Below are 23,700 nucleotides of genomic sequence, written 5' to 3'. Positions count from 1 at the left end.
TTGGGCGTCTTTCCATTGGGAATATCATTGACCGCATGCAAGTAATTTCTCTCCGACACACTGATTGGGCATTAGGGAATCCATGACCTCTTGGGCTTGACCAATAGGGGGTGACACTGAGTTGTCCCACTGGCACCTGACCAGAATCTTCCCGGTCTCTTGTGACGTGCTTGCTTTTTTCCCCCCCACGATTCTTCTACCTGCCTTCGAAATACAAGTTCCACCGTGTGCAGCGTGACTCGCTATCCAGTCCTCTCCTGGCCCGCCGCCCATCTGTAGCTCAAAACTTGGACCAAGACTCATTAGCCTTGACCGAAGCGGTCTCCTGGGTCATTCCTAGATTTAAAATTTTCATCCTTGGTTTGGACTCTTCCCATGGCCTCTCCAATCTTCTTCACCAGCACCACAAATCCATGGGATCTTTACATTCCTCTAATTCCAGCCCTTTGTGAATCACTCATTGGCCATGTCTTTAGCCACCTCGGCCCTCCCTAAACATCTCCACCTTTCTCTCCACTCCTTGAAGATGCTCCTTTTAAAATCTACCTCTTGTGACCAAAGGCTTGGCCCAATCCATCACACAAACCAGCCTCCCATCCACTGACTCCGTCTACACTTCCCGCTGCCTCGGAATAGCAGCCGGCATAATCAAGGACCCCACGCACCCCGGACATTCTCTCTTCCACCTTCTTCGATCAAAAAAAAGATACAAAAGTCTGAGGTCACGTACCAACAGACTCAAGAACAGCTTCTTCCCTGCTGCTGTCAGACTTTTGAATGGACCTACCTCGCACTAAGCTGATCTTTCTCTACACCCTAGCTATGACTGTGACACTATGGACGGCACGGTGGCGCAGTGGTTAGCACTGCTGACTCACAGCGCCAGGGACCCAGGTTCGATTCCCGGCTTGGGTCACTGTCTGTGTGGAGTTTGCACATTCTCCCCGTGTCTGCGTGGGTTTCCTCTGGGTGCTCCGGTTTCCTCCCACAGTCCAAAGATTTGCGGGTTAGGTGGATTGACCCAAAAAGGCACCGGAGTGTGGCGACTAGGGGAATTTCACAGTAACTTCATTACAGTGTTAATGTAAGCCTTACTTGTAATTAATAAATAAACTTTAAAAGAAAAACTTTACATTCTGCACTTTCTCCTTTCCTTCTCCTGTAAGTACTCTATGAACGGTATGCTTTGTCTGTATAGCGCGCAAGAAACAAGACTTTTCACTGTATCCCAACACGTGACAATAATAAATCATAGAAACCCTACAGTACAGAGAGGCCATTCGGCCCATCGAGTCTGCACCGACCACAATCCCACCCAGGCCCTACCCCCATATCCCTACAAATTTTACCCACTAATCCCTCTAACCTACGCATCTCAGGATACTAAGGGCAAATTTAGCATGGCCAATCAACCTAACCCGCACATCTTTGGACTGTGGGAGGAAACCGGAACACCTGGAGGAAACCCACGCAGATACGAGGAGAATGTGCAAACTCCACACAGACAGTGACCCAAGCCGGGAATCGAACCCGGGTCCCTGGAGCTGTGAAGCAGCAGTGCTAACCACTGTGCCACCCAAACCACAGTGTTACCGTGGCGCCCATCAAATCAAATATTAAGCGGATCTTTCTCTGCACCCTAGCTGTGACTGTAACACTACACTCTGCACTTTCTCCTTTCCTTCTCCCGTAAGTACTCTATGAATGGTATGCTTTGTCTGTATAGTGCGCGAGAAACAAGACTTTTCACTGTATCCCAATACATGTGACAATAAATCAAATCCTCATACGCACCCGAGAGTCAAGTTCGCAACTTGTGTGTGCTTGCTTTGGTGATTCCTAACTATTCAAAAGCAGGACCCTGTCACAGGGCAGTGAACCGTGCAATTAGGTTTCAATGATAAAGGGCTGATCCACCATGACCGATCCATTCCTCCCCTTGTGCTGTGGCGGCACTCACTTTGGAATCAGAAGCTTGCCAGCTCAACTGCCCCACCAGAAATCTGAGCGCCAGAACGCGAGGCGGACACTCTTGGCTCACGCACCGTCAGAGGCGCCATCTTTTCAGAGGAGACGTTAGGCCCACCCCCAGGGCCTCAATATTCACAGGCAGAGGCGAGACAAACTCCTGGAACTTTTCAACCCGTGAGCGAGGGATTTATTCGTGGCTTGCAACCCTCGATCAACATCAGTGACATGGTCATCTGCACACTGCTGTCTGTGGGATCTTGCTGTGCACAAATTGGCTGAATTTACTCCAAAAAGTAACTCATTGGCCAGAAAGTGCTTCTTTTGGGAGAGCCTGACATATGGACAGGCGCTATAGAAATGCAAGTCTTCCCCCCCTTGCACTGTACAGATCCATAATAAAGAAACAAATGTCAAAGGGGGAGGAACTGGAAGTTTCCAAAATATCATTTCAACTGCCAGTAATTTTCCGACAACTTTTCATTTGCTATTCTGCACCCCCCCAGCCCCCATTTGAAACGACAGCACAGTGGTTAGCACTGCTGCCTCACAGCGCCAGGGACCCCCGGGTTCAATTCCAGCCTCAGGTCACTGTCTGTGCGGAGTCTGCACATTCTCTGCGTGGGTTTCCTCCGGGTGCTCCGGTTTCCTCCCACATTCCAAAGATGAGTAGGTTAGGTGGATTGGCCATGCTAAATTGCCCCTTAGTGTCCAACGATGTGCAGGTTAGGCGAATTGCCCCTTCGTATCCCAAGATGTTTAGGTTAGTGGGATGAGCCATGGTTAATTTGTGGGTGTTGCAAGAATAGGGCAGGGGTGGGCCAGGGAAAGGGGCAGACTTGATGGGCTGAACGGCCTCCTTCTGCACTGTAGGGATTAGAATCAAAGATTCCCTACAGTGCAAAAGGAGGCCATTTGGCCCATCGCATTTGCACCAACAATCCCAGCCAGGCTCCATCCCGGAACTCCATGTATTTACCCTACTAATTCCCCCTGACGCCAAGGGGCAATTTAGCATGGCCAATCCACCTAACCTACACATCGTTGGACACTGAGGGGCAATTTAGCATGGCCAATCCACCTAACCTGCACATCTTTGGACACTAAGGGGCAATTTAGCATGGCCAATCCACCTAATATGCACATCTTTGGACACTAAGGGGCAATTTTGCATGGCCAATCCACCTAACCTGCACATCTTTGGACACTAAGGGGCAATTTGCCATGGCCAATCCACCTAAACTGCACATCTTTGGAGTGTGGGAGGAAACCAGAGCACCCAGAGGAAACCCACGCAGACACGGGGAGAATGCGCAGACTCCACACAGACAGTGACCCAAGGCCGGAATTGAACCCGGGTCCCTGGCGCTGTGAGGCAGCAGTGCTATCCACTGATTCTATGAAAAGGAGACATCAACTGGTTTGGAATATTAAAAAAAAAGGCGGGGGTGTTGGAACCTCTCACTAAACAGCAGGAGGGAAATTTCCATCCAAATGTATCATTCATTCAGACAGAACCCCAGAGTGTTAAGTCATTGCAGGGCAAGGCTCCCTCAGCAATCAGATAACACAATCTTGTCACTTCGGTAACACCAGGACTTCAGCAAAGAACAAGGCACGCACATCAAATGTTTACACAACGTCTTCTTGAACTACTCAAAAACATCCGGCAGAACAGTATTGCATCCTTCCAACCTGAGGGCTCAGCTTTGAAATAGTGGAACACACGGGGAGGGGGGGATTCACCAGCGACAACAGAGAACTGAGGGGGCAGACCAAGATAATAATAGCCAAGCTACTCAGCAGAAGTGCCATTCCAGCTGTGATACTGACCCCAGGAAGTTGTCTACAAAAAGCAGGAAGGGGGAGAATTTTACCTGGAAGAGTGAGAGGGGATCTCATAGAAATTGAGAACATTCTAACAGGATTAGACAGGGTAGATTCATAAAGAATGTTCCCGATGGTGGGGGAATCCAGAACTAGGGGTCATAGTTTGAGGATAAAGGGTAAACCTTTTAGGACTGAGGTGAGGAGAAATTTCTTCACCCAGAGGGTGGTGAATGTGTGGAATTCACTCCCACAGAAAGTAGTTGAGGCCAAAATGTTGTGTGATTTCAGGAAGAAATTAGATATAGCTCTTGGGGCTAAAGAGATCGCGGGATATGGGGGGAAGGGGGGGGATCAGGATATTGAATTTGATGATCAGCCATGACCAAAATGAATGGTGGAGCAGGATCGAAGGGCCGAATGGCCTCCTCCTGCTCCTAGTTTCTATTAAATGGTGGCCAAAGCAGATACAACAAAGGGACATTAGATTCAGACTTGCAAAGGATAAATCGGCAGGGCTGTGGGAAAGGGGCAATGGGATTAATTGGATAGCTCTTTCAGAGAGCCAGCACAGACAATGGACCGAATGGCCTCAGCACTGTGTTTACACGCCACTGGTTTGAGAGAACCATGACCCAGCATGCCTCGAGTGTTTCAGGCAAGGAGATGGGAGGAGAAAGATAATGGAAAAGTGAAGGGAATCGGGAAGATAGCATCACACTTCCGAAAAAAAGTGGTGGAATGCAGAGCTAAGTTAACAGGGGAACGGATATGAAGCAAGCACCAAGAGCAGGAATTCCCAACATTGCCAGCTCCGGGAACAGGAAACAGATATCTGCAGTGCTGACACATTCATTTCCCAGCTCACCCTCCCTATCTCTATAACCTCCCCCAGCCCCTACACCCCTCCCTATCTCTGTAACCTCCTCCAGCCCCTACACCCCTCCCCATCTCTGTAACCTCCTCCAGCCCCCTACACCCCTCCCTATCTCTGTACCCTCCTCCAGCCCCCTACACCCCTCCCTATCTCTATAACCTCCCCCAGCCCCTACACCCCTCCCTATCTCTGTAACCTCCCCCAGCCCCGACACCCCTCCCTATCTCTGTAACCTCCCCCAGCCCCCTACACCCCTCCCTATCTCTGCACCCTCCTCCAGCCCCCTACACCCCTCCCTATCTCTATAACCTCCCCCAGCCCCTACACCCCTCCCTATCTCTGTAACCTCCCCCAGCCCCGACACCCCTCCCTATCTCTGTAACCTCCCCCAGCCCCTACACCCCTCCCTATCTCTGTAACCTCCCCCAGCCCCTACACCCCTCCCTATCTCTGTAACCTCCTCCAGCACCCTACACCCCTCCCTATCTCTATAACCTCCCCCAGCCCCTACACCCCTCCCTATCTCTGTAACCTCCCCCAGCCCCGACACCCCTCCCCATCTCTATAACCTCCCCCAGCCCCTACACACCTCCCCATCTCTGTAACCTCCCCCAGCCCCACAACCCTCCCCATCTCTGTAACCTCCTCCAGCCCCTACAGCCCTCCCTATCTCTGTAACCTCCTCCAGCCCCCTAAACCCCTCCCCATCTCTGTAACCTCCTCCAGCACCCTACACCCCTCCCTATCTCTATAACCTCCCCCAGCCCCTACACCCCTCCCTATCTCTGTAACCTCCCCCAGCCCCGACACCCCTCCCCATCTCTATAACCTCCCCATCTCTATAACCTCCCCCAGCCCCTACACACCTCCCCATCTCTGTAACCTCCCCCAGCCCCACAACCCTCCCCATCTCTGTAACCTCCTCCAGCCCCGACAGCCCTCCCTATCTCTATAACCTCCCCCAGCCCCTACACCCCTCCCTATCTCTGTAACCTCCCCCAGCCCCGACACCCCTCCCCATCTCTATAACCTCCCCCAGCCCCTACACACCTCCCCATCTCTGTAACCTCCCCCAGCCCCACAACCCTCCCCATCTCTGTAACCTCCTCCAGCCCCGACAGCCCTCCCTATCTCTGTAACCTCCTCCAGCCCCCTAAACCCCTCCCCATCTCTGTAACCTTCCCCAGCCCCTACACCCCTCCCTATCTCTATAACCTCCCCCAGCCCCTACACCCCTCCCCATCTCTGTAACCTCCCCCAGCCCCTACACCCCTCCCCATCTCTGTAACCACCTCCAGCCCCTACACCCCTCCCCATCTCTGTAACCTCCTCCAGCGCTCCCTAACTCTGTAACCTCCTCCAGCCCCTACACTCCTCCCAGTGCAACCTCCTCCAGCCCCCACACCCCTCCCAGCACAACCTCCTCCAGCCCCCTACACCCCTCCCTATCTCAGTAATCTCCTCCAGCCCCCACACCCCTCCCCATCTCTGTAACCTCCCCCAGCCCCCTACACCCCTCCCTAACTCTGTAACCTCCTGCAGCCCCTACAGCTCTCCCTAACTCTGTACCCTCCTCCAATCCCCTACACCCCTCCCTATCTCTGTAACCTCCTCCTACACCCCTCTCTATCTGTAACCTCCCCCAGCCCCCGACTCCCCTCCCTATCCCTGTAACTTCCCCCAGCCCCCTACACCCCTCCCTATCTCTGTAACCTCCTCCAGCCCCCTACACCCCTCCCAGTGTAACCTCCTCCAGCCCCCTACACCCCTCCCAGTGTAACCTCCTCCAGCCCCCACACCCCTCCCAGTGTAACCTCCTCCAGCCCCCACACCCCTCCCAGTGTAACCTCCTCCAGCCCCCTACACCCCTCCCAGTGTAACCTCCTCCAGCCCCCTACACCCCTCCCAGTGTAACCTCCTCCAGCCCCCACACCCCTCCCAGTGTAACCTCCTCCAGCCCCCTACACCCCTCCCAGTGTAACCTCCTCCAGCCCCCTACACCCCTCCCAGTGTAACCTCCTCCAGCCCCCACACCCCTCCCCGTGTAACCTCCTCCAGCCTCCGAGATTCCTACACCTCTCCAATTTGGGCCACTTTCTTTCCCCAAACCACTGGCAGCCGTGTCCTCTGCACTGGGTCTCAGAACTGGCATTCCATCTCTATGCCTCTGCACCTTAGTAAAGCCAGCGTTTAACTCTCGCTTTTGGTCACCTGTCCTAATATCTCCGCGTCAAATTTTGGACGACAGCACTTCTTATAAGCATCGAGGGGATGTTTCCTATTCTAAAAGGCGCTATATAAATGCAAGTCCTTTTGGTTCTATCCCAGCTTGAATCTGCAAAAGGAGCTTCTTAATTGCAAATCTTCCACCTTAAATCGCCTTCACACAAAGAAACCACAAGACGCCACTTCTAATGGGTTCTGGAAATGGGATCAGGAGAGAGGGTTGGACAATGAGTAGTTCTCAGCTACGCATTTACATCCAAGCTGCAACTTGCACTTGGGAGTTGGGGGTACTTCCCACTCAGCTGCCATTCACCCACTGCTACTAAAAGGCCACAATTCCCAAACAACATTGAAGTGGACTCTGAACCTCGAACGAGTCCGGACTTCGCTTCCGAATTACAGGCCCAAATCATCGAATCCCCACGGTGCAGAAGGAGGCCATTCGGTCCATCAGGTCTGCACCAACTCTCCAACAGAGTAACCCACCCAGGCCCTAACCTGGTTGGCCCTACACATTTACCCCACTAATCCCCCTAACCTGCACATCTTTGGACACTAAGGGGCAATTTAGCATGGCCAATCCACCTAACCTGCACATCTTTGGACACCAAGGGACGATTTATCACAGCCAATCCACCTAACCTACACATCTTTGGACACCAAGGGGCAAGTTAGCATGGCCAATCCACCTGACCTACACATCTTTGGACACCAAGGGGCAATTTAACACGGCCAATCCACCTAAACTACACATCTTTGGACACCAAGGGGCAATTTAGCATGGCCAATCCACCTAACCTGCACATCTTTGGACACCAAGGGGCAATTTAGCATGGCCAATACACCTAACCTCACATCTTCGGACAACAAGGGACAATTTATCACAGCCATTCCACCTAAACTACACATCTTTGGACACCAAGGGGCAATTTAGCATGGCCAATCCACCTGACCTACACATCTTTGGACACCAAGGGGCAATTTAGCACGGCCAATCCACCTAAACTACACATCTTTGGACACCAATAGGCAATTTAGCATGGCCAATCCACCTAACCTGCACATCTTTGGACACCAAGGGGCAATTTAGCATGGCCAATCCACCTAACCTCACATCTTCGGACAACAAGGGACAATTTATCACAGCCATTCCACCTAAACTACACATCTTTGGACACCAAGGGGCAATTTAGCATAGCCAATCCCCCCTAATCTGCACATCTTTGGACTGTGGGGGCAAACCGAGCACCCGGAGGAAACCCACGCAGACACAGGGAGAACGTGCAAACTCCACACAGACAATCACCCAAGACCAGAATCAAACCCGGATCCCTGGCGCTGTGAGGCAGTGGTGCTAACCACTGTGCTGCCGAGTTGGGATTTGAATCCTTTTCCCCTTTCTCTCAATATTTCTCCAAAACATTGTTGTCGGAACAGTTACTATTAAATTAGGTCACATCAGCTCAAGTGGCAAGACCATCTGGTTTTCTGCAGGGGTCAAGTTGGAGTGTAGGTGTGTGTGTGTGTGTGTCAGTCAGTGGGAAAGGCACCCCTCCCCCTTCCTTGTCCAGTCTGTTCTGGATCATTTAGTTCAGCCGAGATGGTGCAACTGACCTCAACATTCCTAGTGGAGGGCAAGAAATGTTTCTGGAGAGAAAGCAGCGCGGACTGTGGGCTGGGTTGCTTTTTCAGAATGACCTCCCTTGCCCGGTCCTCAAATCAAACACAGCTCCAGTAACCCACTCACCAGCTGGTAAACAGAACAAATAATTTAAAAAGATGGCCACTTTGAACTATAGCAGATAGACGAGGAAGTTGGTGGACCAATTACTTCCAGCTATCTCTCCCATAGAAAGTTACAATATCTCGGGTCAGAGCAGGACACATTCCAATTCAATCCATCCACACACACACACACACACACACACACACAGAGGGAGAGAGATTAATATAGCAATGCGTTTACTGGAAGCCTCATTTTTGCCTCGAGTCCTCTTAAACTCATTCAATTCAGAATTTATGACCATTCTGCCACTGAAAAGGGGTCTTTTTTTGCACGTGTGTTGATTTTGGATAAGCTTTTTAGCTGCACTAGACAAAGCCAGTGTTTCAATACCTGTCACGTTTGTGTGAGAGAGAGAGAGAGAGAGAGGAGAGAGAAAGAGAGGGGACAAATAGATTAGAATCACCCCCCCCCCCTCCCTTTCCACCATTGGAAAGACCCAGAAATCGAAACAAAAACAAGAGAGGTGAAACATACAAGAAATTGAAGGGAAATTAACCAGGGGTAAACAAGAGGGTGAAACATACAAGAAATTGAAGGGAAATTAACCAGGGGTAAACAAAAGAGGGTGAAACCGATGAACACATGATTAGACTGGTGGTAGGAAAAGCTAAATTCACTGGCTATCTCTCTCTCGTTTACGATCACTCTGCCAGAGAAACAATTAAGCCCCTTGTGACAACATTGTATCCAATTCCAGACGCCATGTTGCGAATAAACATTTCAGGCATGTTTCATTTACAAAACAAGAACCCTTTTTCCTCTCTTTCCCCCACCCTCTTACTTCAACCTCCTCCTCCTCACAGCAGGTGAACTCCCCAAGCACTTACCGACCCCAGTGCTGATATTCAGGAACAGCAAGACCAGATAGAAGGGGTAGATTTTAGCCATTCCTGCAGCTTGCCATTGCCTGAGATGCAGCGTGGGTGAGACTGAGCAGAGGTGGCTTGAAATTCAGCAGCAACCGTCTCACACACTCAAATCTCCAAAAGGAATCACTCCGCCCTCTCCTCTGATGCATTCACAAATGAAACCAACCCCCCAGAGGGGAGGTGCCTTCAGCATTGACCTTTTTTTAATTTAAAATAGATACATTTGTAACCCTTCCACTGCCACCACTATCTGAAAAATATCCGGGGAAGGTCGTGCGTGCAATTTGTACACAGTTGGCAGTAACAGCTATAGGGTGTAGAGAAAGATCAGCTTAATATTTGATTTATTATTGTCGCATGTATTGAGATACAGTGAAAAGTATTGTTTCTCACACACTATACAGACAAAGCATACCGTTCATAGAGAAGGAAAGGAGAGAGTGCAGAATATAGTGTTACAGTTACAGATAGGGTGTAGAGAAAGATCAGCTTAATATTTGATTTGATTTATTATTGTCACATGTATTGGGATACAGTGAAAAGTATTGTTTCTTGCGTGCTATACAGACAAAGCATACCGTTCATAGAGAAGGAAAGGAGAGGGTGCAGAATATAGTGTTACAGTTACAGATAGGGTGTAGAGAAAGATCAGCTTAATATTTGATTTGATTTATTATTGTCACATGTATTGGGATACAGTGAAAAGTATTGTTTCTTGCGTGCTATACAGACAAAGCATACCGTTCATAGAGAAGGAAAGGAGAGGGTGCAGAATGTGTTACAGTTACAGATAGGGTGTAGAGAAAGATCAGCTTAATATTAGATTTATTATTGTCGCATGTATTGGGGTACAGTGAAAAGTATTTTTCTCACGCACTATACAGACAAAGCATACCGTTCATAGAGTACATAGGGGAGAAGGAAAGGAGAGGGTGCAGAATATAGTGTTACAGTTACAGATAGGGTGTAGAGAAAGGTCAGCTTAATATCGATTTGATTTATTATTGTCACATGTATTGGGATACAGTGAAAAGTATTGTTTCTTGCGTGCTATACAGACAAAGCATACCGTTCATAGAGAAGGAAAGGAGAGGGTGCAGAATGCAGTGTTACAGTCATAGCTAGGGTGTAGAGAAAGATCAACTTAATATTTGATTTATTATTGTCACATGTATTGGGATGCAGTGAAAAGTATTGTTTCTTGCGCGCTATACAGACAAAGCATACCGTTCATAGAGTACATAGGGGAGAAGGAAAGGAGAGGGTGCAGAATATAGTGTTACAGTTACAGATAGGGTGTAGAGAAAGATCAACTTAATAAAAGCAAATTACTCAGATGCTGGAATCTGAACCAAAAGAGAAAATGCTGGAAAATCTCAGCAGGTCTGGCAGCATCTGAAAGGAGAGAAAAGAGCTGACAACGGGTTATCTGGACTTGAAACAACAGATCAGCTTCATATTTGATTTGATTTTTTATTGTCACATGTATTGGGATACAGTGAAAAGAAGTGTTTCTTGCGCGCGAAACAGACAAAACATACCATTCATAGAGTACATAGGGGAGAAGGAAAGGAGAGGTGCTGAATGTAGTGTTACAGTTACAGATAGGGTGTAGAGAAAGATCAGCTTAATATATGGTAGGTCCATTCAAAAGTCTGATGGCAGCAGGGAAGAAGCTGTTCTTGAGTCGGTTGCTACAGTGACTATGGCAGCACATGGGTTAGCACTGCTGCCTCACAGCGCCAGGGACCCGGATTCAATTCCGGTCTTGGGTCACTGTCTGTGTGGAGTCTGCACGTTCTCCCCATGTCTGCGTGGGTTTCCTCCGGGTGCTCCGGTTTCCCCCACTCCAAAGATGTGTAAGTTAGGTTGATTGGCCGGGCTAAATTGTCCTTCATGTCAGGGGAATTTTGTTTCATTCACTTGTGAGACATGGGCGTCGCTGGCTGGGGCCAGCATTTATTGCCCATCCCTAGTTGCCCTTCAGTTTAAGTTTAAAGTTTATTTATTAGTCACAAGCAGGCTTACATTAACACTGCAATGAAGTTACTGTGAAAATCCCCTAGTCGCCACACTCCTGTTCGGGTACACTGAGGGAGAATTTAGCACGGACAATGCACCCTAACCTGCACGTCTTTCAGACTGTGGGAGGAAACTGGAGCACCCGGAGGAACCCACGCAGACATGGGGAGAACATGCAGACTCCGCACAGACAGTGACCCGAGGTTGGAATCAAACCCGGGTCCCTGGCACTGTGAGGTAACAGTGCTAACCGCTATGCCACCGTGCTGCCCACCCTCTTGAGAAGGTGGTGGTGAGCTGCCTTCTTGAATCGCTGCAGTCCACGTGCTGTGGGTTGACCCACAATGCCGTTAGGGAGGGAATTGCAGGATTTTGACATCGGGTAAATGCGCGGGGTTACGGGGATGGGGCCTGGGTGGGATTGTGGTCGGTGTAGACTCGATGGGACGAATGACCTCCTTCTGCACTGCAGGGATTCTTCGTCCTATACATTTCAAAAGCGATTCACTGGTTGTCGAGCGCTTGCTGAGAAATGCCTTTGAAACAATTCTTTCCGTGGGTTGTAAGCAGCGTTGACTCGTGCCCATTGTCCTTGTGAAGGTCGTGGTGAGCTGCCGTATTAAAGTCGATGGCCGGAATTTTATCGGCATGCCCGCCCCAATTCCGGGGGGGCGGGCGAGGCTCGGAGAAGGGCATTCTCCGCTGGCCCGGCCGGATCGTACGAACCTCGGGCGCACGTTCCGGTAACATTCCACCCAATGAGTCCAGTTTTATTTTTTACTGTTCCCTGTAACAGGTTTGCTACAACAGAATGGCTTACCCGGCCATTCCAGAATGAAGACTCAGCTACATTCCTGCAGGTCTGTCAGGCAGACCAGGTAAGCACAGCAGGTTTCCATCCCCACGCTCCCGCGCGCCCCCGGTCCCTGTTACCATTACTGAGACTCACTCTTCAATTGCAGATTTATTAACTGAATTCAACTTCCGCCAGCTGCTGTGGTGGGATTTTCAACCCGGTCTCTGGAACTTTGGCACGGTGGCACAGTAGTTAGCATTGCTGCCTCACAGCGCCACCAGGGACCTGGGTTCAATTCCCGACTTAGGGGGGGGGAGGGGGGGGGGGGGGGGGGGAGGGGGGGGGAGGGGGGAGGGGGGGGAGGGGGGGGGGGAGGGGGGGGGAGGGGAGGGGGGGGGGAGGGGGAGGGGGGGGGAGGGGGGGGGAGGGGGGGGGAGGGGGGGAGGGGAGGGGGGGGAGGGGGGGGGAGGGGAGGGGGGGAGGGGGGGAGGGGGAGGGGGGGGAGGGGGGGGAGGGGGAGGGGGGGGAGAGGGGGGGAGGGGGGGAGGGGGGGGGGGGGGAGGGGGGGGGGCGGTAGAATCCCAGCGACTGTCTCACTCTCACACTTTGTCTCACACACTCATGCACACAATCTTATAAATTCTCTCACTCACATGCGTTGCACTGCATTTCAGTATTGACATCATTTCACCGTCCCACATCCTGTCAATTTCCTGGATTTTGGAGATTTATTGCCAGGCAAATGGGATTGATTTCCTGTGGTCTGTGGTCCCTCTGACATTGATTAAATAGCCTGGGTCCGCACCAGAACAGCTGGAAGGATTGTGTGTGTTTTCGCTTTAATCCAACAAGCCCCAGAAGACCTCTTGGGCTTTCAAACACAGGGTGGAATTCTCCCATTCCCGCCCGCCTCGGGAATCGTAGCGGTGCTGGACACGGACCATACAAAGGTCCGTTGACCTCAGATGAGATTTTCCAGTCCTGAGGCGAGCGTGGCTGGAAAACCTCGCCCTGCGTACCAGACCAGGTCAGGATGATATTTTAGTGCAGTCTGTAAAATGAAGCGGAATTCTGGGAGAAGGCTTTCCTCATTTACTGTTTTGTACTGACATCTATCAACAACAACTTGCATTTAAAAAATGCCTTCAATGGAGTAAAAGGTCTCTCAGAATCTCTACAGTGCTGAAGAGGTCATTCGGCCCATTGAGTCTGCACTGACTCCCTGACAGAGGATCCCACCTAAGCCCTCTCCCCTGCCCTATCCCCCTAACACATTTAGCATGGCCAATCCCCCTAACCAGCATATCTTTGGACACTAAGGGGCAATTTAGCATGGCCAATCCGCCTAACCTGCACATCTTTGGATACTAAGGGGCAATTTAGCATGGCCAATGCCCCTAACCTACACATCTTGGGACACTAAGTGGCAATTTAGCATAGCCAATCCACCTAACCTACACATCTTGGGACACTAAGGGGCAATTTAGCATGGCCAATCCCCCTAACCTACACATCTTGGGACACGAAGGGGAAATTTAGCATGGCCAATCCACCTAACCTACACATCTTTGGATACTCAGGGGCAATTTAGCATGGCCAATCCACCTAACCTACACATCTTGGGACACTAAGGGGCAATTTAGCATGGCCAATCCACCTAACCTGCACATCTTTGGATATTCAGGGGCAATTTAGCATGGCCAATCCACCTAACCTACACATCTTGGGACACTAAGGGGCAATTTAGCACGGCCAATCCACCTAACCTGCACATCTTTGGATACTAAGGGGCAATTTAGCATGGCCAATCCACCTAACCCACACATCTTTGGACTGTGGGAGGAAATCGGAGCACCCGGAGGAAACCCACGCAGACACTGGGAGAACATGCAGATTCCACACAGGCAGTGACCCGAGGCTGGGAATCGAACCCGCGTCTGTGACGCTGTGAGGCAGCAGTGTTAACCACTGAGCCACCGTGCCGCTCCTAAGAGAGGGTGCTGTTTTCAGCTCAAACCAGCAAACCCTCCGGTGTTTTGATCACTTTGAGAAAGCAGTCATCCATGCCCCCCCCCTGCCCCGCAACACCACCTCCCGCCCACCCACCCCCCACCCCCCACCCTTCCCCCCCCCGCCCCCCGGGACAGCTGGCTCGGATGGATTGCTTTTGAAAGATTCTTTTTCATTTTTCCTCTTCCAGGCAGTGTTTCAACTTGAAAAGCTGGCAGCTGCACCTCATTCCAATCCCCTTCCCGCCTCCTGAAAGCTTTGCAGAAGGAGAATCGAGTTTGGCTTCTGCCTTGCCTCAGGACGGATCTACGCACACAGTTATCATGAAAGGAAGAAAGATTTGCCTTTTTGGAAACATCCCAAAAGCACCTTACGGCAGTGTAGTCATCGTCGCCATGTTGGAAATGTGGCAGCTGATGTACGCACAACAAGATCCCACAGACAGCTATGTGACCATTAGCAGATCATCTGCTTCAGTGATGTTGTTTTAGGGATAATCATTGACCAGGACACAAATAGGAACTCCCGTGCTCAACCAAGGATGGGCTAAAGGGGGACCATCAAACCTGTGGGCGTCTGATGTCAGCTATCAGGGGGGCGGCATGGTGTCTGTGCAGAGTTTGCACGTTCTCCCCGTGTCTGCGTGGGTTTCCTCCGGGTGCTCCGGTTTCTTCCCACAGTCCGAAAGATGTGTAGGTTAGGTGGATTGGCCATGCTAAATTGCCCCTTAGTGTCCAAAGATGTGTAGGTTCGGTGGATTGGCCATGCTAAATTGCCCCTTATTGTGCAGAAATGTGTAGGTTCGGTGGATTGGCCATGCTAAATTGCCCCTTAGTGTCCAAAGATGTGTAGGTTAGGTGGATTGGCCATGCTAAATTGTCCCTTAGTGTCCAAAGATGTGTAGGTTAGGTGGATTGGCCAGGCTAAATTGCCCCTTAGTGTCCAAAGATGTGTAGGTTAGGTGGATTGGCTATGCTAAATTGCCCCTTAGTGACGAAAGATGTGTAGGTTAGATGGATTGGCCATGCTAAATTGCCCCTTAGTGTCCAAAGATGTGTAGGTTAGGTGGATTGGCTATGCTAAATTGCCCCTTAGTGACGAAAGATGTGTAGGTTAGATGGATTGGCCATGCTAAATTGCCCCTTAGTGTTCAAAGATGTGTAGGTTAGGTGGATTGGCCATGCTAAATTGTCACTTAGTGTCCAAAGATGTGTAGGTTAGGGGGATTGGCCATGCTAAATTGCCCCTTAGTGACGAAAGATGTGTAGGTTAGGTGGATTGGCCATGCTAAATTGCCCCTTAGTGTCCAAAGATGTGTAGGTTAGGTGGATTGGCCATGCTAAATTGTCACTTAGTGTCCAAAGATGTGTAGGTTAGGGGGATTAATGGGGCAAACACATGGGGTTATGGGGATAGGGATGCTCTGTGAGAGACGGTGCTGGCTTGATGGGCGAATGGCCTCCTTCTGCACTGTCGGGATTCTATGATTCTATGATCAGTTACTTCAGTTCTGACTACCTGCATGGGGTATAATTCATTTCTCATTTCTCGGTATCATTGTCAGGAGGGTACACCCTAACCCCAGCATTTCAATGTTTGCCCCAACCCCAGGCCTTCAACTGTGCGGCCAATTTCCTCTCCAACTCCATTTTGAAGTTTGCTGTTGACACCACCATAGTGTTTCGGACCTCAAACAATGATGAGACAGAGTACAGGAATGGGATAAAGAATCTGGTGAACTGGTGCGGCAACAATAATCTCTCCCTCAATGTCAACAAAACAAAGGACATTGTCATCAACTTCAGGAAGCGTAAAGGAGAACATGCCCCTGTCTACATCAACGGGGATGAAGGAGAAATGTTCGAGAGCTTCATGTTTCTGGGTGTGCAGATCACAAACAACCTGTCCTGGTCACCCCCCCAAGCCGACACTATAGTTAAGAAAGCCCATCAACGCCTCTACATTCTCAGGAGGCTAAGGAAATTTGGCATGTCAGCAACGACTCTCACCAACTTCTACAGATGCACCATAGAAAGCATTCTTTCTGGTTGTATCACAGCTTGGTATGGTTCCTGCTCTGCCCAAGACCACAAGAAACTACAAAGGGTCGTGAACGAATCCCAGTCCATCACGCAAACCAGCCTCCCATCCATGTCTACACTTCCCGCTGCCTTGGAAAAGCAGCCAGCATAATCAAGGACCCCACACACCCCGGACATTCTCTCTTCCACCTTCTTCCGTCGGGAAGAAGATACAAAAGTCTGAGATCACGTACCAACCGACTCAAGAACAGCTTCTTCCCTGCTGCCATCAGACTTTTGAATGGACCTACATATATTAAGTTAATCTTTCTCTACACCCTAGCTATGACTGTAACTATATTCTGCATTCTCCCCTTTCTTCTCCCCTATGTACTCTATGAACGGTATGCTTTGTCTGTATAACGCGCAAGAAACAATACTTTTCACTGTATCCCAATACATGTGACAATAATAAATCAAATCAAATATTAAGCTGATCTTTCTCGACACCCTATCTGTAACTGAAACACTATATTCTGCACCCTCTCCTTTCCTTCTCCCCTATCTACTCTATGAATAGTATGCTTTGTCTGTATAGTGCGCAAGGAACAATACTTTTCACTGTATCCCAATACATGTGACAATAATAAATCAAGTATTCGGTTGATCTTTCTCTACACCCTGTGACTGTAACACTTTTCACTGTGTAGGGGAGCCGATGGCCCAGTGGTATTATCTCTGGACTATTAATCCAGAAACTCAGCGAATGTTTTGGGGACCCGGGTTCGAATCCCGCCACGGCAGATGGTAGAATTTGAATTCAACAAAAAATATCTAGAATTAAGAATCTACTGATGACCATGAAACCATTGTCGGAAAAACCCATCTGGGTCACTAATGTCCTTTAGGGAAGGAAATCTGCCGTCCTTACCCGGTCTGGCCTACATGTGACTCCAGAGCCACAGCAATGTGGTTGACTCTTAACTTTCCTCTCAGGTGGTCCAGCAAGCCACTCAGTTCAAGGGGCAATTAGGGATGGGCAATAAATGCTGGCCAGCCAGTGATGCCCATGTCCCACGAAAGAATATAAAAAACTATATCCCAATATGTGTGATCTTTTTCCACCAAACTGCTGAACAACCACCTTCTCTCATCCCATTAGCCAATAGGGTGGCACAGTGGTTAGCACTGCTGCCTCACAGCGCCAGGGACCTGGGTTCGATTCCCGGCTTGGGTCACTGTCTATGTGGAGTTTGCACGTTCTCCCCGTGTCTGCGTGGGTTTCCTCCGGGTGCTCCGGTTTCCTCCCACAGTGCAGAGATGTGCGGGTTAGGTTGTATTGGCCATGCCAAATTGACCCGAGAGTCAGGGGAATTAGCAGGGCAAATGCGTGGGGTTACGGGAATAAAGTTTAAAGTTTATTTTTTTATTAATGTCACAAGTCGGCTTGCATTAACAATGCAATGAAGTTACTGTGAAAATCCCCCAATTGCCACACTCCGGCGCCTGTTCGGGTTCACTGAGGGAGAATTTATCATGGCCAATCTACCTAATCTACACATCTTTGGACACTAAGGGGCAATTTAGCATGGCCAATCCACCTAACCTACACATCTTTGGATACTAAGTGGCAATTTAGCATGGCCAATCCCTCTAACCTGCACATCTTTGGACACTAAGGGGCAATTTAGCATGGCCAATCCACCTAACCTACACATCTTTGGATACTAAGTGGCAATTTAGCATGGCCAATCCCTCTAACCTGCACATCTTTGGACACTAAGGGGCAATTTAGCATGGCTAATCCACCTAACCTACACATCTTTGGATACTAAGTGGCAATTTAGCATGGCCGATCCACCTAACCTGCACATCTTTGGACACTAAGGAGCAATTTAGCATGGCTAATCCACCTAACCTGCACATCTTTGGAGTGTGGGAGGAAACCGGAGCACCCGGAGGAAACCCACGCAGACACGGGGAGAACGTGCAAACTCCACAGACAGTGACCCAAGCCGGGAATTGAACCCGGGTGCCTGGCACTGTGAGGCAGCACTGGGTGGGGTTGTGGTCGGTAGAGACTCAATGGGCCGAATGTCGGGATTCTATGATTCAATGGATTGTATAAATCAAACGTGGCCCACCAAGGGATTTATGTAGTTGCACTGCCCTATACGTAACTCAAGCGCCCATTCTTGACAAGCGAGTCCAGGCAATGTGTCCACACCCACGCTCAAGTCAACCCGTGTGTATGGCATGTTGCCATACAACTCGCATTCCCGAGAACAGGCCAGATACAAAAGTGTTTGAGGATCGTGCATTACTGTGGTGACTCAGGGTGCAATTAAAAGTAGGTGTGCTGGTGAGAGAGGAAATCAGTCCAGTGACGCTGCAGACATTCCAGATTGTTAGCACAGCTGTCATTTGGGTTGTTGCAATGTTGCAACAGCTTACATAAAAGATCTTGTTTGACCGTCAGATCTCAATGCATTGTAAAACGCAGGAGTCAGGATCTTGACAGCGATGAGCCGTCTGCATGTCACATATTAACCCTTTCGTTTCTGGCTCTGATGAATACAATGTGTGTAAATAAAAGGATGGCGGGGAAAGTGAGACAATAATCCTCACGACAGACGAACCACCTTTCCTGCAATATTGCGACGTGTCGCTGACTCGTTTTGTTTCGTCTCTCGCTCGGGGAAGTGTGAAAGCGCTTGTTCCAGCTATGGTGCAGAGTGAATAGGGCATTGACAATGCTGCATCCACAGGCGTCAGGATCTGTAATTCCACCTCCGTTTCAAGTTTCAAAGTTTATTTATTAGCGTCACAAGCCGGCTTACATTAACACTGCAATGAAGTTACTGTGAAAATCCCCTAGTCGCCACACTCCTGTTCGGGTACACTGAGAGGCAATTTAGCATGGCCAATCCACCTAACCTACCCATCTTTGGACACTAAGGGGCAATTTAGCATGGCCAATCCACCTAACCTGCACATCTTTGGACACTAAGGGACAATTTAGCATGGCCAATCCCCCTAACCTACCCATCTTTGGACATTAAGGGGCAATTTAGCATGGCCAATCCACCTAACCTGCACATCTTTGGACACTAAGGGGCAATTTAGAATGGCCAATCCACCTAACCTGCACATCTTTGGACACTAAGGGGCAATTTAGCATGGCCAATCCACCTAACCTGCACATTTGGATAGGTGAATTGGCCAGAATAAATTGGCCCTTAGTGTCCAAAGATGTGCAGGTTAGGTGGATTGGCCGTGCTAAATTGCCCCTTAGTGTCCAAAGGTGTGTAGGTTATGTGGAATGGCCATGCTAAATTGTCCCTTAGTGTCCAAAGATGTGTAGGTTATGTGGATTGGCCATGCTAAATTGCCCCTTCGTGTCCAAAGATGTGTAGGTTAGGTGGATTGGCCATGCTAAATTGTCCCCTAGTGTCCAAAGATGTGTAGGTTATGTGGATTGGCCATGCTAAATTGCCCCTTCGTGTCCAAAGATGTGTAGGTTAGGTGGATTGGCCATGCTAAATTGTCCCCTAGTGTCCAAAGATGTGTAGGTTAGGTGGATTGGCCATGCTAAATTGTCCCCTTAGTGTCCAAAGATGTGTAGGTTATGTGGATTGGCCATGCTAAATTGTCCCTCAGTGTCCAAAGATGTGTGGGTTAGGTGGATTGGCCATGCTAAATTGTCCCCTTAGTGTCCAAAGATGTATAGGTTAGGTGGATTGGCCATGCTAAATTGTCCCTTAGTGTCCAAAGATGTGTGGGTTAGGTGGATTGGCCATGCTAATTTGTCCCTTAGTGTCCAAATATGTGTAGGTTAGGTGGATTGGCCATGCTAAATTGTCCCCTTAGTGTCCAAAGATGTGTAGGTTAGGTGGATTGACCATGCTAAATTGTCCCCTTAGTGTCCAAAGATGTGTAGGTTAGGTGGATTGACCATGCCAAATTGCCCCTTAGTTTCCAAAGATGTGGAGGTTAGGTGGATTGGCCGTGCTAAATTGCCCCTTAGTGTCCAAAGATGTGTAGGTTAGGTGGATTCGCCATGCTAAATTGCCCCTTAGTGTCCAAAGATGTGTAGGTTAGGTGGATTAGCCATGCTAAATTGCCCCTTAGTGTCCAAAGATGTGTAGGTTAGGTGGATTGGCCGTGCTAAATTGCCCCTTAGTGTCCAAAGATGTGTAGGTTAGGTGGATTGACCATGCTAAATTGTCCCCTTAGTGTCCAAAGATGTGTAGGTTAGGTGGATTGACCATGCTAAATTACCCCTTAGTGTCCAAAGATGTGTAGGTTAGGTGGATTGGCCGTGCTAAATTGCCCCTTAGTGTCCAAAGATGTGTAGGTTAGGTGGATTAGCCGTGCTAAATTGCCCCTTAGTGTCCAAAGATGTGTAGGTTAGGTGGAGTGGCCGTGCTAAATTGCCCCTTAGTGTCCAAAGATGTGTAGGTTAGGTGGATTAGCCGTGCTAAATTGCCCCTTAGTGTCCAAAGATGTGTAGGTTAGGTGGATTGGCCGTGCTAAATTGCCCCTTAGTGTCCAAAGATGTGTAGGTTAGGTGGATTAGCCGTGCTAAATTGCCCCTTAGTGTCCAAAGATGTGTAGGTTAGGTGGATTGGCCGTGCTAAATTGCCCCTTAGTGTCCAAAGATGTGTAGGTTAGGTGGATTAGCCGTGCTAAATTGCCCCTTAGTGTCCAAAGATGTGTAGGTTAGGTGGATTAGCCGTGCTAAATTGCCCCTTAGTGTCCAAAGATGTGTAGGTTAGGTGGATTGGCCGTGCTAAATTGCCCCTTAGTGTCCAAAGATGTGTAGGTTAGGTGGATTAGCCATGCTAAATTTCCCCTTAGTGTCCAAAGATGTGTAGGTTAGGTGGATTAGCCATGCTAAATTGCCCTTAGTGTCCAAAGATGTGTAGGTTAGGTGGATTGGCCGTGCTAATTTGCCCCTTAGTGTCCAAAGATGTGTAGGTTAGGTGGATTGGCCGTGCTAATTTGCCCCTTAGTGTCCAAAGATGTGCAGGTTCGGTGGATTGGCCATGCTAAATTGCCCCTTAGTGTCCAAAGATGTGTAGGTTATGTGGATTGGCCATGGTAAATTGCCCCTTAGTGTCCAAAGATGTGCAGGTTAGGTGGATTGGCCACGCTAAATTGCCTAAATTGGCTGAAATTGGTGAACTGTATTCCCTCATTCTGAATTGGCCATTGCTCATTGAAAGGTCGCTTCTGACCTGCAGTCCCACTCAAATAAAACACATAACTGCCCACTTGCCAACAAATCTGGGCGCTTGGGCTGATACATTGAAGCGAGCAGGAGATTAATCTGATTGCTGCGAGTTCACAGAGTTCAGCCTTTCGTTTCCTTTGATGGGACTCTCTCTAGTATTTCCGTGGCCATTTGTGGCAGGAAGTCATCTGTACATTTTGCGTCACCGTGCTGATTACTGGGAAATAAACTTCACTGAAGCAACTTGTGGCACATTCCGTGTGATATCACTGCGGTAAAAGTGGTGCTTTTGGGAAACAATTTTTTGACTTGTGCTGTCTTTCCTTTTTGGCACTGACCTATTTCTCAAATGCCTTTCAAAGGCGCATAGAAATAACCTCCACGCACAATCGGGACTTCAAAAAATTTCACTCGGATCGTTGACAGATCCACGCTGACATTCTCTGATTAGCTCAGGTTAGTCCGAAAGCTCAATAACTCCGTTCCCAGTAATGGGATCATCTACGCTCTGAGTCTGTCGTTCTTGCTGAAGGAAGGCTCAGAAAGGCCAAATAATGGACTCAAAAAACATACAGATGGTGCCACCTTCGCCAGCACTACCCGCTGGTAAGTGAGGCCATGGTCCTGGTGGCAGATCTTCTCTCCTGCCCAGATGTACTGCCCGGTTACAGCTGCCCTAAAGTCCTTCCCAAACATGCTCGGAAAATGCAGTGGGCAATAAAGAAATTGCATGCAGATGTCTCTTTGACAAGCTCAATCGCTCGTTCATCAGTAATTCCAGTGTCGGCTGGCATGATTTGATTTCATAGAATTGTAGAATCTCCACAGTGCAGGAGGAGGCCATTTGGCCATTTGAGCCTGCACCAACAACAATCCCGATCCCAGTAACCCCATGCATTTACCCTGCTAGTCCCCCTGCCACTAAGGGGCAATTTAGCGTGGCTAATCCACCTAACCTACACAGCTTTGGACACTAAGGGGCAATTTAGCATGGCCAATCCCCCTAACCTGCACATCTTTGGACACTAAGGGGCAATTTAACATGGCCAATCCACCTAACCTGCACATCTTTGGACACTAAGGGGCAATTTAGCGTGGCTAATCCACCTAACCTGCACATCTTTGGACACTAAGGGGCAATTTAGCATGGCCAATCCACCTAACCCGCACATCTTTGGACACGAAGGGGCAATTTAGCATGGCCAATCCACCTAACCTACACATCTTTGGACACTAAGGGGCAATTTAGAATGGCCAATCCACCTAACCTGCATATCTTTGGGCACTAAGGGGCAATTTAGCATGGTCAATCCACCTAACCTCCACATCTTTGGACAATAATGGGCAATTTAGCATGGCCAAGCCACCTAACCTACACATCTTTGGACACTAAGGGGCAATTTAGCATGGCCAATCCACCTAACCTACACATCTTTGAACACCATGGGGCAATTTAGCATGGCCAATCTGCCTAACCTGTACATCTTTGGAGTGTGGGAGGAAACCGGAGCACCTGGAGGAAACCCACGCAGACATGGGGAGAATGTGCAAACTCCACACAGACAGTGTGAACCTGGATCCCTGGCGCTGTGAGGCAGCTGTGCTAACTATTGTGCCACCGTGCCGCCCACATCTTTTGAGTGTGGGAGGAAACTGGATTTGATTTATTCTTGTAACATGTATTGGGATACAGTGAAAAGTATTGTTTCTTGCGCGCTATGCTGGCAAAGCATACCGTTCATAGAGACGGAAAGAAGAGGGTGCAGAATGTAGTGTTACAGTCATAGCTAGGGTGTAGAGAAAGATCAACTTAATATAAAATAGGTCCATTCAAAAGTCTGACAGCAGCAGGGAAGAAACTGTTCTTGAGTCGGTTGGTACGTGACCTCAGACTTTTGTATCTTTTCCCGATGGAAGAAGGTGGAAGAGAGAATGTCCGGGGTGTGTGGGGTCCTTGATTATGCTGGCTGCTTTTCCCCGAGGCAGCGGGAAGTGTAGACAGAGTCAATGGATGGGAGGCTGGTTTGCGTGATGGACTGCATATCCTTATATTGTCATCATG

The 23,700-nt window shown here is 49.3% G+C and overlaps 2 protein-coding genes across 3 annotated transcripts in view; both read right to left on the bottom strand.

The window, feature by feature from the left end:
• The window catches only part of LOC144481892 (activin receptor type-1B-like), an 85,896-nt gene extending 76,234 nt beyond the window's left edge, over positions 1–9,662 (bottom strand). For both annotated transcript variants that reach the window (XM_078201054.1, XM_078201055.1), the window contains exon 1: positions 9,512–9,662. In XM_078201054.1, coding sequence (XP_078057180.1) covers positions 9,512–9,572 — 61 coding nt within the window. In that variant the 5' untranslated portion in view covers positions 9,573–9,662. The remainder of the gene's footprint in view (positions 1–9,511) is intronic.
• Positions 1–23,700, bottom strand: part of LOC144481893 (Golgi reassembly-stacking protein 2-like) — a 739,438-nt gene that overhangs the window by 129,222 nt on the left and 586,516 nt on the right. The window lies entirely within an intron of this gene.

The sequence above is a fragment of the Mustelus asterias genome, chromosome X (assembly GCF_964213995.1).
Source record: "Mustelus asterias chromosome X, sMusAst1.hap1.1, whole genome shotgun sequence".
In the NCBI taxonomy this organism is placed as follows: domain Eukaryota; kingdom Metazoa; phylum Chordata; class Chondrichthyes; order Carcharhiniformes; family Triakidae; genus Mustelus; species Mustelus asterias.
Note: the sequence above shows the minus strand (reverse complement) of the source record. Positions and strands in the feature narration are given on the sequence as shown.